Below are 18,051 nucleotides of genomic sequence, written 5' to 3'. Positions count from 1 at the left end.
ACGGACATCAGATGGTGAGCATGTACGGTTTGTTTTTTTTTACTTTTACGCTGGTAACCACGGTAAACATCGGGTTACTAAGCGCGGCCCTGCGCTTAGTTACCCGATGTTTACCCTGGTTACCAGCGAACGCATCGCTGGATCGCTGTCACACACAACGATCCAGCGATGACAGCGGGAGATCCAGCGACGAAATAAAGTTCCAAACGATCTGCTACGACGTACGATTCTCAGCAGGGTCCCTGATCGCAGTAGCGTGTCAGACACTGCAAGATCGTAACGATATCGCTAGAACGTCACGAATCGTGCCGTCGTAGCGATCAAAATTGCACTGTGTGACAGTACCCTTAGTTTGATTGCACACTTTTACTAATCCTATTCTGGGGCCGGTCACATTGGTGCAAATGCTTTCTCTATGATGGGGACCCCAGCATGTGTACTGTGGTCTGTGACGAGATGGTGTAATATATGGGGTTGTGTGTGTATATACACATTAACCTCCTGTATGCTGCCCTCCATTGTGTGATCTTACTCTCACATGCATGTATTGTATAATATGTAGATGAACATTTTCAGCACAAAATTTACATTCTAATTTCTGATACCATTAACTGAGCTGAAAGGGAATCTGATATAACAGTCCACCCCCCAAAGCTGTTCATATGATCCTGTTGCGCGCTGAATTATTGGTAGAGAATGTCTTCCAAGCCTTTGCTTAAGCAATGTGTTACTGGCTGAAAAATCGCTATTTTTATAATTATTGTTGTTGTTCACATGCTAATGAGGCTTAAAGGGGTTGTCCACTACTAGGACAAACCCTTCTTGATCAAAATGTTTGGCCCCCATAAAATAATAAAACCTATACTCGCCTCCTGTGCCGGCACTCGCTTTTCCGGGGTTCCCGTACAGTTGTTGTGACATGTGACTCCGGCACCCAATCAGTGCTGGCGTCACTATCTCCGCCTTCAGACATATTGGACATGAAGAGGAAGTCCGGGCTGCAGCTGATCTCGGACTTCCTGTTCATGTTAAATTCGACAGATTGGGCATCACGTGTCACAGCAATAGCAGCGGAGCCTCGAGGAGAGCAAGTGCTGACACCGCAAGAATGGCACCAGCACGGGAGGTGAGTATAAGCCTTTTTATTTTATGGGGGCCGAGCAAGGGGTATGAGAGGAAGTTATTCAAATAGTGGACAACTTCTTTAAGAGCTCCGTGAGTGTCAAAGCACTTACTGATCCTCTGCCTTGCTGGCCTTATTCCTGCCCAGCACCACCTTCTATTTGGCTGACAGCTTCCCTGGCCTCCACTTGCCTACACAGCAAGTGCGCTGTCGGTGAAAGAGGAGGGTGGGGCTGGGCAGGGAATGTAGCCACGGAAACAACGGCTAGGCAAGTGTTTGAACACTCCCTAAGCACTTAACTTGTTTTATTAACCGGACAACCCCTTTATCACCTATCCATAGGATAAGTGGTGATATTGTTCGTGGGGACCCGACCATTAGGTCCTGCATCGGTCAGCAGAACGGGGCTCTTTTATCTCTTAGAAATGAGTGGTAATGTACATGCTCATTCACTTCTCCATCCATTCTCCCTGTGCGCACATTATTTGGCAGCCTCATAGAATGAATGAAATGGCGCTCCATTTTGTAAAGGAGGTAAGTTTCCCATTCTGATTGTTGCAGGTCCCAGCAGTCAGACCCTGGGCGATCAGTAAGTTCTCACATGTATTCTGGAGTGGTGATGACTTGTTTTTGATGGAGAACCCCATTTAAGCCTTATTTGCAGATTCATTAAAATGGCGCATTTTATTATTTTTTTCTACAGTCAAGGAGCAACATATTATGTAAATGTACTGGTGACGTTATCTTTCATGGATGAACATGACCATGTAAACTGTTTGGGTGGTGGATTGTCCTGTCAGATTCTCTTTAAAATCATTAGTTTATGCATTGGAAGGTAATTGGGGAAGCTATGTGGATCCCAACTCCTTTACCCTGGCTTTCTTCAAGCTCACTCTGATCTTTGGCTCTCTTCTCCTTACTGCACGTGTGCCTCCGGGTGACCCCATGTGTGTATGCAGTGAACAGTATTACACTGGCGGTGAATCTGATTGGCTGCTTGGCGTGGATGATTGGAGGAGGTGCAGCTATGAATTTCGGCCTGGCGTTTCTATGGCTCATCCTTTTCACTCCCTGCTCCTATGTGTGCTGGTTCAGACCTATTTACAAAGCTTTCAAGTAAGTATCTGTCTGCCTATGTAAATCTTTAAAGTGTTAGAATTCATATCTCCTTTGTTCATTCATGCACACTGGATGTGCCCTCCATGTAGCTAATCTTTCTTTATATATAGACACTGAAATAAGTGGAGTACTGTTACTTGTGTACCTGTGTAAGTCGAATATTCATTCAGTTAAAGGGCTTCTCCTTTTCTCAGACAGCCTCTTTTTAAAGGGGTTATCCAGGATTTGGGTACAACTTTGCAGTCACTCTGTGTGACTGCAAACTTGTGAATCCCCACATCGCCCAGTACGTGCGCTGTCAGTACTCTCTGGTGACCAGGCAGGGGCTTAACCACCAAAGTGGATACATGTGGTCAAGTGCTGACTAGACTTGCTCGGCCTCAATACAAGTGTATTGGGTGAAACCAGACACTTCTAGTCGGAATGCGACTGGAAGTATGCAAATTTCATGCTTGCGGTCACATGACATCCCAGCATCAGATAATCCTGACCACACCCACAGAGTGACTACAGACTTGTACCCCAAGCCTGGACAACCTTTAAATACTATATTACCCAAATTAAAAATAAAAGCTGCTTACATCCTGCACCAGCGCCCTTCCGGCTATGTCTTTCTGTACCAGTTCCTCCTTGACATTATGCTGTAGAAGTACTGCAGCCAGTAACTGGCTGCTTCGCTCATGCTTTCTTTGGATGAACTTCAGATGTCCAAAGGATTTGTGAGAACTGCAGCTCATTAATAGCCGCTCATTGGCTACAGTGATCACGTGGCATAACAATGTCACATGAGAGACCCAGCACTAACGGTGCTGGAATGGCACCGGTTTGGGAGTAAGTTTTATATGTACACTGCTCAAAAAAATAAAGGGAACACTAAATTCCGACATCCTAGATATCACTGAATGAAATATTCCAGTTGTAATTCTTTATTCATTACATAGTGGAATGTGTTGAGAACAATAAAACCTAAAAATTATCAGCGTAAATCACAACTAATATCCAATGGAGGTCTGGAGTTGGAATGCTGCTCAAAATAAAAGTGGAAAATGAAGTTACAGGCTGATCCAACTTCAGTGGAAATGCCTCAAGACAAGGAAATGATGCTCAGTAGTGTGTGGCCTCCACGTGCCTGTATGACCTCCCTAAGCCTGGCCATGCTCCGGATGAGGCGGCGGATGGTCTCCTGAGGGACTAAAGCCTCCGCCAACTCCTGGACAGTCTGGTGCAACGTGACATTGGTGGATGGTGCGAGACATGATGTCCCAGATGTGTTCAATCGGATTCAGGTCTGGGGAACGGGCGGGCCAATTCATAGCTTCAATGGCCTCATCTTGCAGGAACTGCTGACACACTCCAGTCACATGAGGTCTGGCATTGTCCTGCATTAGGAGGAACCCAGGGCCAACTGCACCAGCATATGGTCTCGCAAGGGGTCTGTGAATCTCATCTTTGTACCTAATGACAGTCAGGCTACCTCTGGCGAGCACATGGAGGGCTCTGCGGCCCTCCAAAGAAATGCCACCCCACACCATTACTGACCCACTGCCAAACCGGTCATGCTGATGATGTTGCAGGCAGCTGATTGCTCTCCACGGCGTCTCCAGACTGTCACGTCTGCCAATGTGCTCAGTGTGAACCCGGTTTAATCTGTGAAGAGCACAGGGCACCAGTGGCGAATTTGCCAATCCTGGTTTTCTGTGGAAAATGCAAAGCATCCTGCACGGTGTTGGGCTGTGAGCACAACCCCCATCTGTGGATATCGGGCACTCAGACCATCCTCATGGAGTCGGTTTCTAACCGTTTGGCAGACACATGCACATTTGTGGCCTGCTGGAGGTCATTTTGCATGGCCCTGGCAGTGCTCCTCCTGTTCCTCCTTGCACAAAGGCTGAGGTAGCGGTCCTGCTGCTGGGTTGTTGCCCTCCTACGGTCCCCTCCTGGTGTACTGACCTGTCTCCTAGTAGCGCCTCCATCCTCTGGACACTACACTGACACACAGCAAACCTTCTTACCACAGCTCACATTGATGTGCCATCCTGGATGAGCTGCACTACCTGAGCCATTTGTGTGGGTTGTAGAGTCTCTCATGCTACCACGAGTGTGAAAACACAACAAACCTTCAGAAGTGACCAAAACATCAGCCAGAAAGCATTGGTACTGAGATGTGGTCTGTGGTCCCCACCTGCAGAACCACTCCATTGAGGGTGTCTTGATGATTGCCAATAATTTCCATTTGTTGTCTATTCCATTTGCACAACAGCATGTGAAATGGATTGTCAACAGTGTTGCTTCCTAAGTGGACAGTTTGATTTCACAGAAGTTTGATTTACTTGGAGTTATATTCTGTTGTTTAAGTGTTCCCTTTATTTTTTTGAGCAGTGTAGATTAGATTTGTCAGTGAACATTTGATATTTCTGTCCTCTTTCTGAGCTACCATCAGCTGATTTATTATTACAGATGACATCAAAGTTGAAAATGCAGGGAAATATAAAGCCTGTAAAAGCCAAACAATGCAGAATTTCTAATAAATAGCAATTGTAAAAATATTTAGTGCAAAATATGCCTGCACTTAAGTAACAAAAAATAATTTCAAAGGCAAACAACTCACTTAACATGCTGTGACATGAATGTTTGAAAAATAAATAAATGAAAAATACTTTTTTTTTTTTTTCTTTTGTCTAGTGGAGAGTGGGTGTATATATAATGACAAAATGCAAAGTGAAGGAACAAAATAGAAATCTAAATTAATTTAATATTGAGTGTAACTACCAGAAATGAGCGGACCTGCCAGAATTTTAATTTGCCAGTCACGAAGATTTTACCCAAAAAAAAAAAAATTGATTTACCAAAAAAAATTTGTATTTTGGACAATACAGACCAGACTTCAGAAGAATTCAGTTCCACTCAATTAAATTTGCCCATCTCTAGTAACCCCCCTTTGATTGCACAAAGTCGAGGGATTTTGTAGTATTGTAGACAGGTGTATGAATAACCAGTTATATAAAATAGGTGATAATGGTCATCATTTTCATAAGTAGGGTGAAACACCATAATTAACGGAGACGGTAATAGCCGTGTAGGAGGCTTAAAATTCGAAGAGGAACAGCCAAACTCTGCTATGTTTGTAGAAGAATGTTTTGTCTAGGGCTAAACACCATGGCAAGACTGAGCACATCATCAGCCATCGTCAAGATCTCTCCCAGGCTAAGATTTCACAGCAAACTGGAGTTTCAAGACTGCGCTTCTACTTTTTAATAAGCATCAGGAAATGGGCAATGTTGAGGACTATAGACCTAGTGGTCGGCCAAGTAACTTAGGCTACGTTCACATTTGCGTTGTGCGCCGCAGCGCACAACGCAAACAAAAACGCAGCAAAACGCATGCACAACGCTGCGTTTTGCGCCGCATGCGTCCTTTTTTTAATTGATTTTGGACGCAGCAAAAATGCAACTTGCTGCGTCCTCTGCGCCCGGACGCGGGCGCCGCAGCGACGCATGCGGCGCAAAACGCAAGTGCGACGCATGTCCATGCGCCCCCATGTTAAATATAGGGGCGCATGACGCACGCGGCGCCGCTGCGGCGCCCGCCGCTAATGTGAACGTAGCCTAAGTGCAGAAGATGAAATACACATCATGGTTATCTCCCTTCGAAATCGAAGATGTCCAGCAGTGCCACCCGTTCAGACTTGCAACAATCAGTGAGATCCAGCTATACCAATCACCATTTCAGAGGAGTCTGGCCAGATGTGGTCTTCATGGAAGAATTGTGGTCAGAAAGGCAGATGCCTATCCATGATGTAATATTATCAGGGAGGCATCTGCAGGTTTTTGGACCTTAAATAACGTCATCTATGTAAAAGATCTGAAATGTTGATGATGTATATACCTTTGTATTACAAGTCTGTTTTCTAGAAATCTGTCTGTGAATATTTATGCAAATGAGCTTACAATTGCAGTGGGCTTCGCTTACACTTGTAGTTCTCCAGCTTAACTCCCTCTTTCTACACCTGCCACCAGCCTTCTGTCAGCGAATGACAGTTCACCCTTCTCTGTGACCTGCTCCCTTGACTGAGATCTCACGCTGGAGCTGTCACTCCTGGAGACGGGCTAGGCACAGATCGATAATCTGATCTCTCAATGAGATCAGGACCTTATTGTGTGTAAGCGCCCCAGAAATGACAGCGCCTGTGAGAGATCTAGGGTGGGGCAGCAACCCCTGCACACGTGAGCTAATTTGCATAAACCTTTACTGTTTGAGTTCAAGAAAACGGAGAAACTGACTTAAAATACAAAGGTATAGACATAATCAACTTTTCAGATGCTTTACATAGATGTTCATTTAGGGTCTGAAAACCTGCTGACAGGTTACCTTTAAGAACTATCTTTAGCGTAAAGAAGAAAAAGAAGTCCTGGAAATGATGATCTGGCCCCATAGAGCCCCAATCTCAACATTGAGTCTGTCTGGGATTAGATCAAGAGACAGGGATTTGCCGACTTCCTTAGAAGATCTGTGGTTAGTTCTCAAAGATGTTGGAACATCTGACCTACCTAGTTCTTTCCGCAGCTGTGTAGGTGTAACAAGGGAAGAAAACCCAGCACCTGCGGCTATGGGCAAAGGTATTAAAACATCGCTTTTAATAGCGACATTTTAAAAATGAGGGCAGCACTGGAAAAAAAACAAAACACACTGGAGTGATGCCTTAAGGCAAAGTGTGGTTACACCAAATATTGATGGGTTTAGATTTCGCTCTTGTTCATTCACTTGCCATTTTAATAATTGATAAGAATAAACTATTAACACTACTATTTTTGAAAGCATTCTTACTTTGTAGTATTTTGTTTTCTCAGCACCTGCCTAAATATTTTTCACAGGCAAATGTAGTCTATATAATCATTTACACTTTTACATTACTCTTTGTACAGGACAGACAGCTCCTTTAACTTCATGGCGTTCTTCTTCACCTTTATGGCTCAGCTGGTCATCAGCATAATACAAGCTGTTGGTATTCCTGGTTGGGGAGTCTGGTGAGTCCTTAGATACATTTTTATATTAGGATCTTAGAAAAGCATGGTGTTATTTTAGCGGATGCGAGGTTGATGGCACAATCTTTTGCTAATCATAGAAAACATACACCGCAAACAATCTGACTACTGTATTAAAGGGAACCTGTCACCCCCAAAATCGAAGGTGAGCTAAGCACACCGGCATCAGGGGTTATCTACAGCATTCTGGAATGCTGTAGATAAGCCCCCGATGTATCCTGAAAGATGAGAAAAAGAGGTTAGATTCTACTCACCCAGGGGCGGTCCAGCTGCGCTCCGGGGCCTCCCATCTTACAATGACGTCGTCTTCTTGTCTTCACGCTGTGGCTCCGGCGCAGGCGTGCTTTGTCTGCCATGTTGAGGGCAGAGCAAACTACTGCAGTGCGCAGGCGCCGGGAAAGGTCAGAGAGGCCCAGCGCCTTCGCACTCCAGTACTTTGCTCTGCCCTCAACAGGGCCGACAAAGTACATCTGCGTTGGAGCCGCAGCGTGAAGACAAGAAGAGGACGTCATCCTAAGAAGATGGGAGGCCCCGGACCGCGACACCCATCGGATCGGACCGCCCCTGGGTGAGTATAATCTAACCTCTTTTTCTTACCTTTCAGGTTACATCGGGGGCTTATCTACAGCATTACAGAATGCTGTAGATAAGCCTCTGATGCCGGTGGGCTTAGCTCACCTTCGATTTTGGGGGTGACAGGTTCCCTTTTAATGAAGCTCTGGTAGAAATATCCCTCTGCCTCCCATATCCCTGGACATTATAACTAATTGCATTCATGTTTAGTGATGAGGATGAGAAGCCAATTTCTGGCGACTCTGCTGAGAAATATGTCGTAGGCGTGCTGGTGCTTACTTGTCAGTATGTGTGGTCTGTAGTGATGAGTCGCCTCGGCAGCATGCCTTGCAGCTCTTCAACAGCCGCAGCACATGCAGGGATTGCCTAACGGGTAATGCCTGCATGTGTTGCGGCTGTCGAGCATAGTACTCGAGTATGCTTAGATAACACCTTGTCCGAGCATGCTCACTCATCACTAGTGGTCTGCTCCACTGCACAGTGATGGATGACTACTTTCCAGAACCTTCAGTGTAACTGCTACATCTGTTGTGAAATAGAATGTCCCATAAACCTTTATCTATCCACAGACTTGGTGATAAATGTATGGACATTGGTGATCTCGCTGCTAGAACACACAGCAGTCCCAAGAATGGGAATTCTAACGTTCCCTTAGTGACTGAAGCATTAGTGATCATGTGTGTGACCACTGCCCCATTATCTGCTTAGAACTTTCATAAGTAGTTTCATGTAGCAGCAGTAATGTGAAATGACGACTCACTAAGGCTAGGTTCACATTGCGTTAGGGCAATCCGTTTAGCGCTTGCGGATTGCGCTAACGCAATGTTTTTGTAGGGGCCGCGTTTAGGGGTCGCGCTAACGTCCCCGCTCTCGCAGATCCCCGATCTGCGAGAGCGGGGAACGGACGTCGGGCGCGCCGCGGACGCTGCAAGCAGCGTCCGAGGCGCGCTACAAAAGAATGGCACATCGCTAGCGCGAGCCGAAATAGGCACGCGCTAGTGATGCGCTACAGGCGAAATTTACATTGCTGTCAATGGGTGCGCTAACGGACCCGTTGCATGGCGTTAATTGCGACATTTTCGCCGTGCAACGCTGTCCGTTAGCGATCACCCACTAACGCAATGTGAACCTAGCCTAAGGCTAGTTTCACATTTGCAGTTGAGTCCGCAGCGTCTTGTCCGCAAACTCATGCAAAACTGCATGCTAACGCAGCGTTTTTTATCCGCATCAGCTTAGCATTACGTAAAAAAAAAAAGCTGCGTTTGCATGTGTTTTTGCATGAGTTTTCGCTTTTTATGCACATGCCTTTGATATTTCCAGAAGGGTGTGTCTTAATGGGCGTATCTAAATCCGTTCCTGGACATGCGCAGTCCAAAGTACGCAAGCGCATCGAGCGCATGCGTTCCCATAGACAGTAATGCATTTTTTAATGCACTCATCCGCATGCCTGCGCATATTTGAAGGAAATTTGCTCCCTCAAAAATTGCAACATGGTGTGTTAGCCACACCCCGCCGCACACCGCGAAAAGACGCATGTGTAAGCAAACGCATGCACCTGCGTCTACAATTTAAAAGATAGGAAATCAAGACGCATGCGGATGTATGCGTCAGACGCTGCGGACACTACCGCAAATGTGAAACCGGCCTAACACTTCAATCACATAAGGAATCTGTGGGCGTTCTAGCATTTGAACCTCCTTTATCACATGGCCTGTGGGTAGGTAATAACTGCTGTTTATATTGGACAACCCCCTCATTTATGATCATGAGAAAACCCCTTTAATACAAGCTCCAGATTTAAAGTGAACCCGACAGCTGATGCATGCTGCCTGTGGATTTGGCAGTATGTATCTGTCACTAGCTATATGATCTCAGCCAGGTGTGTGTTTTTTTGTTTTTGTTTTTTTTTTCTCTAAAATGCTGCAGAGTTTCAGAATATAACATACTCTAAAATCCGCTGGGGACAGAGCAGTGCTGGAGACTTGTTAGATAGTTGGGTCCCCAGCTGCTTTTTACCATCCCTTGCCTTGGATTGACCAGTCACTGCCTAAGGCCGGGGTAACTCTCGCGAGTCTCACATCGATACCGGTACTGCCGCCGCAACTTGGGACCGGGAACGTTCAGCTGCATAGAAAGACATGTCTGGTATTGATGCGCAAGTTTCTCGCATTGCACTCGCAAGTGTGACCCCGGCCTAATAGTACCTCTAGGCAGAGACCTGCCACTCAATGGCAGGGGGGGGGGGGGGGGCTAGGCTCCAGCACGGCAGCTTTAAAGTTTGTTTTTTCTCGGAAATTCCCGCAGCATTTCAGGGTAAAGCATACCTGGCTGAGATCATACAGCCAGTGACCGATTCATGCTGCCTGTGGATTGGGCAGTATGAATCAGCGGTCAGGTTCGCTTTAAGTATAGACAACTTTTAAGGGGTTTCCTCATGATCATAAAGGAGTAAACCTACAAAGTAGTGGTAAAAATAAGCCACTTTGCATTGAGCATCTTGTTAAAATCCTTAGTTCTCAAGCACGGGGACTTAAAATCTTATGTTTTACTGCTCTTTGTCTAGGTTACTGGCCCCTACTGCAGTCTCAGAGGTGGCAGGTGTCCTAGACAAGGAGTATGTATTAGGCCACGTTCACACTTTGCGGCCTGCTCTGCGGGTTAATCCCGCAGCGGAATTGATAAATCTGCAGGGCAAAACCGCTGCGGTTATCCCTGCAGATTTATCGCGGTTTGTTCCGCGGTTTCCGCTGCGGGTTTCCGCCTATACTATTGATGCTGAATATGCAGCATCAATAGTAATGTAAAAAATAATAAAAATTGGTTATACTCACCCTCTGATGTCCGGATCTCCTCGGTGCTGCAGGCGGCTGTGCCGACAAGGACCTTCGTGACGTCACGGTCATGTGACCGCGGCGTCATCACGGTCATGTGACCGCGACGTCACCACAGGTCCTGCTCGCACAGCAACTGAGACCGGACGCCGCGGGCAGCGCTGAGAGGTGAGTATAGCATCATTTTTTTTATTTTAATTCTTTTTTTTTACACCAAAATATGGTTCCCAGGGCCTGGAGGAGAGTCTCCTCTCCTCCACCCCGGGTACCATCTGCACATTATCCGCTTAACTTCCCGCCACGCGGGCACAGCCCCATGCGGAAAGTGAGCGGATCAATGCATTTCTATGGGTGCAGAATCGCTGCGATTCTGCACAAAGAAGTGACATGCTCCTTCTTTTTTTGCGCAGAAAAGCCGCGCGGCTTTTTCCGCGGAAATCCGCAGCGTGGGCACAGCGGGTTTTGTTTTCCATAGGGTAACATTGTACTGTACCCTGCATGGAAAACTGCTGCGGATCCGCAGTGTCAAATCCGCTGCGGATCCGCGGCAAAACCCGCAAAGTGTGAACGTAGCCTTAAAGCTTGCAAGCACTACTCTGAAGTTGGCTGTAGCCATTGGTCTGGCCCTCTTCACTGTCCATGTGCTACTTAAGTCCTGCAGAGGCGGCACTCCCTCCACTTGCAGCATAGTCGATCAAAGACAGTGACTGAGCCACTGGTATGAAATCCCACTGGACCGAACTGTCAGTCTGCAGGACGGCATCGCCCCCTTGTGACAAGGAGGACACCTGAGAAACAGAGGTCATCTTGAAGATGGAAGAAGAGAATAACCCTTGAAAAGGGGGTCTGTCAGCCCATAGCTGTTGTATAAACTAATCAGGCTTGCCTGGAGGGAGCATTCCCTGTCTGCGGAGAAATCTCAGGCAAGCCAGCGCTGTCAGTAACCAGTGAGGGAGGCAGGGCATGCTAAACCATGGGGTGGAGGTGAGCACCATAAGTGGTGTATGATTACACTTCCCCTTTTGCAGAACAGAGGCAGAAATTGGCATACTAAAAGTGGGGATTTTTTTTTTTTTTTTTTTAAAGGGTATGTGCTTAGTTTATACTGTCAGTTTGGGCTCAGACTTCCTTCAATGATCTGTAGCACCACAAACCACTACATTATTACACATGCACTCAAATTGACCTGCAGCTATTTGGCCAGAACAAAAGTTCATGTATTGGTGTATGCCTCATGTAAATATTCTGTAATAAGTTCTCACAATTTAACTGCATAATAAAGATGGTTCTCCAGACTGATATACAGTTCTGGGTACATTCATTTCACCGTCATAACAGACAAGGGCAAAGACTTTGTGCTTTGACTAGCTGGCACATGCTTGCAAGTCACACTCCACCCCTTCTTTGATAAGCAGCTCGCTGTCTATATACCATGCACATAGTCTGGTGTGGGTGATGTTTGCTTGCTCAATTTTTCTGCATCGCTAATTCTAAAAACTGTCTGAACCGCTGCACCCAGTGAACTACGTGACACATTGTTGGATTCAGGGTCTCTTTGCCAACATCATGCTGCTCACAGATGACGTAGCAAAAACCTCTGCCAGATTCCCTTTTACAAATTTATATAGGTGGAAAGTATGGCTGCAGGATCAGACTATTCTTAATTTCTTTTCAGTCTCTCCATAAAGACTCACAGGTCTGCAAAGGCGAGGAATAATAATAATAATAATAATAATTTTATTTATATAGCGCCAACATATTCCGCAGCGCTTTACAACTTATAGAGGGGACTTATACAGACAACAGACATTACAGCATAACAGAAATCACAGTTCAAAACAGATACCAGGAGGAATGAGGGCCCTGCTGCTCGCAAGCTTACAATCTATGAGGAAAAGGGGAGACACAAGAGGTGGATGGTAACAATTGCTTTAGTTATTTGGACCAGCCATAGTGTAAGGCTCGGGTGTTCATGTAAAGCTGCATGAACCAGTTAACTGCCTAAGTATGTAACAGTACAGACACAGAGGCTATTAACTGCATAAAGTGTATGAGAACATGATGGAGGAACGTGATTATGTTGTTGTTTTTTATTAATAGGCCACACAGGGATAATTAGGTTAATGCGTTGAGGCGGTAGGCCAATCTGAACAAATGAGTTTTTAGTGCACGCTTAAAACTGTGGGGATTGGGGATTAATTGTATTAACCTAGGTAGTGCATTCCAAAGAATCGGCGCCGCACGTGTAAAGTCTTGGAGACGGGAGTGGGAGGTTCTGATTATTGAGGATGCTAACCTGAGGTCATTAGCAGAGCGGAGGGCACGGGTAGGTTGGTAGACTGAGACCAGAGAGGAGATGTAGGGTGGTGCTGAGCCATGGAGTGCTTTGTGGATGAGGGTAGTAGTTTTGTACTGGATTCTGGATTGGATGGGTAGCCAGTGTAATGACTGGCACAAGGTAGAGGCATCGGTGTAACGGTTGGCGAGGAATATGATCCTGGCAGCAGCATTCAGGACAGATTGGAGCGGGGAGAGTCTGGTAAAAGGTAGGCCAATTAGTAGAGAGTTACAATAGTCCAGACGAGAATGAATAAGTGAGACAGTAAGAGTTTTTGCAGAGTCGAAAGTAAGAAAAGGGCGAATTCTGGAAATGTTTTTGAGATGCAGATAAGAAGAGCGAGCCAGTGATCGGATGTGGGGGGTGAATGAAAGCTCGGAATCAAGGATGACTCCAAGGCAGCGGGCATGTTGCTTTGGAGTAATGGTGGAACCGCACACAGAGATGGCAATGTCGGGCAAAGGTAGGTTTGTAGAGGGAGAGAACACGAGGAGTTCAGTTTTTGACAGGTTCAGTCTCAGATAGAGGGAGGACATGATGTTAGAGACAGCGGTAAGACAATCACTGGTGTTTTCTAAAAAGGTCGGCGTGATAACAGGAGAAGAGGTATATAATTGGGTGTCGTCAGCATAGAGATGGTACTGGAAACCAAATCTACTGATTGTTTGTCCAATAGGGGCAGTATACAAAGAGAAGAGGAGGGGGCCTAGGACTGATCCTTGAGGAACCCCAACAGTAAGGGGAAGGTGAGAGGAGGAGGAACCAGCAAAACAAACAGTGAAGGATCGGCCAGAGAGATAGGAGGAGAACCAAGAGAGAACGGTGTCCTTGAGGCCGATGGAGCGGAGCATAGTGAGGAGGAGCTGATGATCCACAGTGTCGAATGCTGCGGAGAGATCCAAGAGAATTAGCATGGAATAGTGACCATTAGATTTAGCTGTTAGTAGGTCATTAGAGACTTTAGTGAGGGCAGTGAGGAAGTGAGGAAGACACAACATGCTATGATCTTATTAAATCAAGCGGTGTTACGTTCTAAATGTGGCCGGCTTTCCGGATAATCTAGGAAACCCTTACAGATCTAGCTACCTAATGCGCTCCCGGGTTCCACATGTTTCCAGAGTATTGTACAAATTTGAGGAGGAGGAGCACAGATTTTGTTCTTCTCTACTTTTAAGCTTTTGTCTTTTATTTTATCATGTTTTTTTGTGTTTTTTGTTTTGCAGTGGCTGGATTGCTTCCATCAGCTTCTTTGGAACAAATGTGGGATCTGCTGTGGTGATGCTAATACCAACCATTATGTTCACGGCTGTGGCTGTCTTGTCTTTTGTGGCATTGACTAAGGTATGATGAAAATTACAGATTGTATTGGGGAATTCAGCACTGCATTCAGCGCATGCCGCTGACAGTTTTAACTTTTATGCCTTAACCCCTAGTGTGAACTAGGCCTTTTACAGTGTTTTTTTTTATGCTGCAAAACCTGATCTCTTGGCAGGAAAGAAGCTGCAGGTTTTGCTTGGTTATTCTTGCATTTTTTGTTGTGTTTTTGCCATTCTAAATTTGTCTCTTGTGTTAGTGCAAAAAAATAAAGTCCTATTCTACAGAATCAGATTTTGGCACAAAAAAACTGCAAAACCTGATGCCTGCGTTTTTGTTATGGATTTTTCAGTGTTTTTTTCACCACCCATTCATGTCAATGGGTGAAAAATGCTGAAAAAGCCATGAAAGTGATATGCTCTGTTGTGCACAAAACCATGCAAAGCACAAAACCATGCAAAGTACAAAACCATGCAAAGCACAAAATGCTGATGACAAAAAACCAAGGTGTTTGCATGAGATTGCTGAAATCTCATCTCATAGACATAGCTGGTACTGTAAAACTGAAAATTGGCATAAAAAAGCAGATTCTCTTTAGAGAGGAGAGGACTAGAACTCTAGTGCCACCTGTTGGAAGTAGCAATCCTAACAGTCAATGTCGACCCTTTAACGAGCCTTGTCACATGACTTAGGATAAGATCTCAATTTGCAGACACTGTTTGGGGGTACTGCCCCTCGTCAGTGCAAAGTGGAGATCTGGTTTGGCTGATTGAGAGGCGTCTGACCGGGATCCAAGAAGTATCGTTTCTCCTTGCGGAGAGTGACATGATAAGCATGTCGAGGTGAGGAGACTTTAAGGGCTGCAAAATAATTCTCCTTCAGAAGGACAAAACCAGTATAGAATCTCCGTAAATAAAATAGGTGGAGACTGATGTAATTATTAACCGTTTTTCCCTTAATTTACACAGGTACACAAGTTTTACCGTGGCGCTGGGGGCAGCCTTAGTAAGGCTCAAGAGGAGTGGACCACAGGCGCTTGGAAGAATCCTCATGTCCAGCAAGCTGCTCAGGATGCAGCTTTTGGGGCAGCACAGGGTGCCATGACACAACATGAACCTCAATACTCTGCCACACCAAATTATGGTTATTCCAATCAAATGTGAGGGTCTTCTCTGGACTGCAAGAATACATTCCTTAGGGTCACAAGGACCTCTCATTCCTGTTGTCCTCTAGTAGATCAGTTGTATCTCATTTTACCTACTTCCCTTTGATATGGTGCATAATTGATTGTGGCGTGTATGTTATGTCCCAGAGAGAATCCAACCCCTGGTAAACAGGGGCAATATGTTTGTGAGTTCCATATACATAGCCCAGCAGTTTGGACCTATGAATTGGATGCTATATAGAAAATTATAAAAAGATTAAGAAACAAAACAAAAGGCAATTGTATAGTTGTGAACCTGTGTATAGGCGAGAATGAAGGGTAGCCAGTGACCATAATGACCCCAGTATGTAGCAACAAGCAGTCAGTATCGCTGCCTGGCACCGAGTGGCCATTTCTCTGTTGGCTGTGGATGTTGGGAAGTGCGCCTGTTGCTGCATATTGTTAGTACATTACACAGTTTCTAAATGGGGGACCTCAGGAACGTTCCCTGTTGGCTGCCCTGTTAGTTTTGTTTTTTTCATACCTCCTGTACCCTGCGATGTGTAAAGCATATGGAACCTATAAACTTGTCCGCTGATCATATTGCAGTGGTCGCTGGCCAAACTCTGTCCTGTTATCTGCAGGAGCATTTGGTGTGTTGTTGGTTATTGAATAGTGCTGTATAATAACTGTAATTATGTGTTTTATGGAGAATCCAGCGCTATACATTTACAGACTAACCCAGTAATACTAATGCACTGAGGTACAGCAAATTCCAGTAGTTTTCTGGGCTACCGGCTACATAAAGGCACAGGCAGCAGGACCATCACTGTTTGTTGTGCAGATCTTACACTCTGGCAAAAACTGGAATAATCGGAATCCTGTAACACACATACCGAGGAGGGAGGAAAACTGCACCCACTTTGACCTGTTCTTACTAATGGATGAAACTTTGTAAGTATAGTCTGCTAATAGTGGATTAAAGAAGCCCTGGCATTTCAGTTTTCATAATTCCACAGCATCTCTTCTTGGAGCTATTCATTGTGCCATTCCTCTTATTCCTGATTAAAATGCATGAATAAATTGACATCTGGGTTTTACCAGTTGGAGGTGTGTCTTTGCACGCTGGCACTTTCCAATCAGAGCTAACCGTAGTGACACACTCCTTTGACCAGGAGAATGGTAGCACCCAGTTACTTAATCCATACATCTCCAAAGGGGAATAGCAGATGAATGCCACAATACAGAGTTAGAAGAGAAACTGCTCCAAAAATGTTCTCAAAATGAATGGTGAGAGTCCCTCTTTAGCGTACTGTGAGCCATATTTCTTAAGGACCGGGTTCATGCTTGGTTCCCACCTTTTCATCTTCTACTAAAAAAAAAAGCCTTTGTGTTTTATATATTTATTTTACCCTATGGGAAATGAGTTCCAGGAACAATGACCGATTATGTAAGTCTCGTACAGTAATATTTGTGGGACCAGTTAAGTAAAGACCGAGTGTATGTCACCATGGTTGGTATTGAGTTACATCGACAGCTGGAACCAGAACCTGGCTGAACGATTCCGGGCATGTTTATACGATATACTACAAAACGCCTGCATAGAAGAACTGGCTGGAGACCATATGGAGAGACCTGATTAGTCCACCCTGCTCTAGTTGGTTGACAGGCTTCTCCAATTTGTGAACATAGCAGGGACCTGTCGATCAAGTGGAGCAGGGCAGGGAGAACCTGGGCTAGTCAGGTCTTTCTCCATTGTCCCCGGACGGCTTTTGAAACTATTATGCCAGATCATTGTAGAGAGAGACCTACCTGGCTGCAGTTGTGCCTCTAGGCTCCGATTCCTGCTCCGAGGTTTAGGGCAACTTGAAGCAAGTGCAAGGATTTTACTAGTCCCTCAATAAATGGGCAGCTAGCGTCTAAGGACCGAACTGTGGAACAATGATAAAATCCTCAATGTGAAACGATTCCCTTCCTCAGAAGATGATTTGGCAATTTCTGCCCACCTTGTTTACACTTTAACACTGGTTTTGGTAACCAGGCTGAACAAAAAAGTCTTAATATCTTGAGCTGTTACATTTTGTTTCTTAGTATGCTCTATCAAGATGTACACAGAAATGGCTAATCCTGCTCTGCTTATAGATGTATTGGCAGTATGTTACATGTAAGGCGTGCTATATCGTAGCATCTGACAGGTCACTTAATTTTTGTGTAATTTTTTTTTTATTATTATTATAAAATGACAACCACTCATTCCATGTACTTGCATTATGGCTGTAATGTAATGCAGGTTTCTGCATATGTTCTACCAGAAGGTGAACACTTTACAAGACTGAGCACAGCCGGTGTCGGTGACGCTTTCTCATTCAATGTTCAATAAAACCATGAATTCTGCTGCTCCATTCAGCGCTCTGCCAGGATTATGTGATGCTTCATGTAGGGCCACTCTCACCCCCCTCCAGCCGTTATAATCTAAAAGAGCCACCTTGTGCAGCAGTAATGCTGCATTCTAACAAGGTGGCTCTTTTAGTTTTTGGTTCAAGTTGTCCCAAAATAAAGCGTTTTGA

At 45.2% G+C, this 18,051-nt stretch overlaps 1 protein-coding gene across 1 annotated transcript in view; it reads left to right on the top strand.

The window, feature by feature from the left end:
* Positions 1–17,066, top strand: part of SCAMP5 (secretory carrier membrane protein 5) — a 65,312-nt gene extending 48,246 nt beyond the window's left edge. The window contains exons 4-7 of the mRNA XM_077263986.1: positions 2,083–2,239; positions 7,165–7,266; positions 14,250–14,367; positions 15,309–17,066. Coding sequence (XP_077120101.1) covers positions 2,083–2,239; positions 7,165–7,266; positions 14,250–14,367; positions 15,309–15,503 — 572 coding nt within the window. The 3' untranslated portion in view covers positions 15,504–17,066. The remainder of the gene's footprint in view (positions 1–2,082; positions 2,240–7,164; positions 7,267–14,249; positions 14,368–15,308) is intronic.
* Positions 17,067–18,051: the final 985 nt, after the last annotated feature.

Source organism: Ranitomeya variabilis, chromosome 5, assembly GCF_051348905.1.
Source record: "Ranitomeya variabilis isolate aRanVar5 chromosome 5, aRanVar5.hap1, whole genome shotgun sequence".
In the NCBI taxonomy this organism is placed as follows: Eukaryota; Metazoa; Chordata; class Amphibia; order Anura; family Dendrobatidae; genus Ranitomeya; species Ranitomeya variabilis.
The sequence above is the reverse complement of the archived record's forward strand: the minus strand, read 5'-3'. Positions and strand labels throughout refer to the sequence as shown.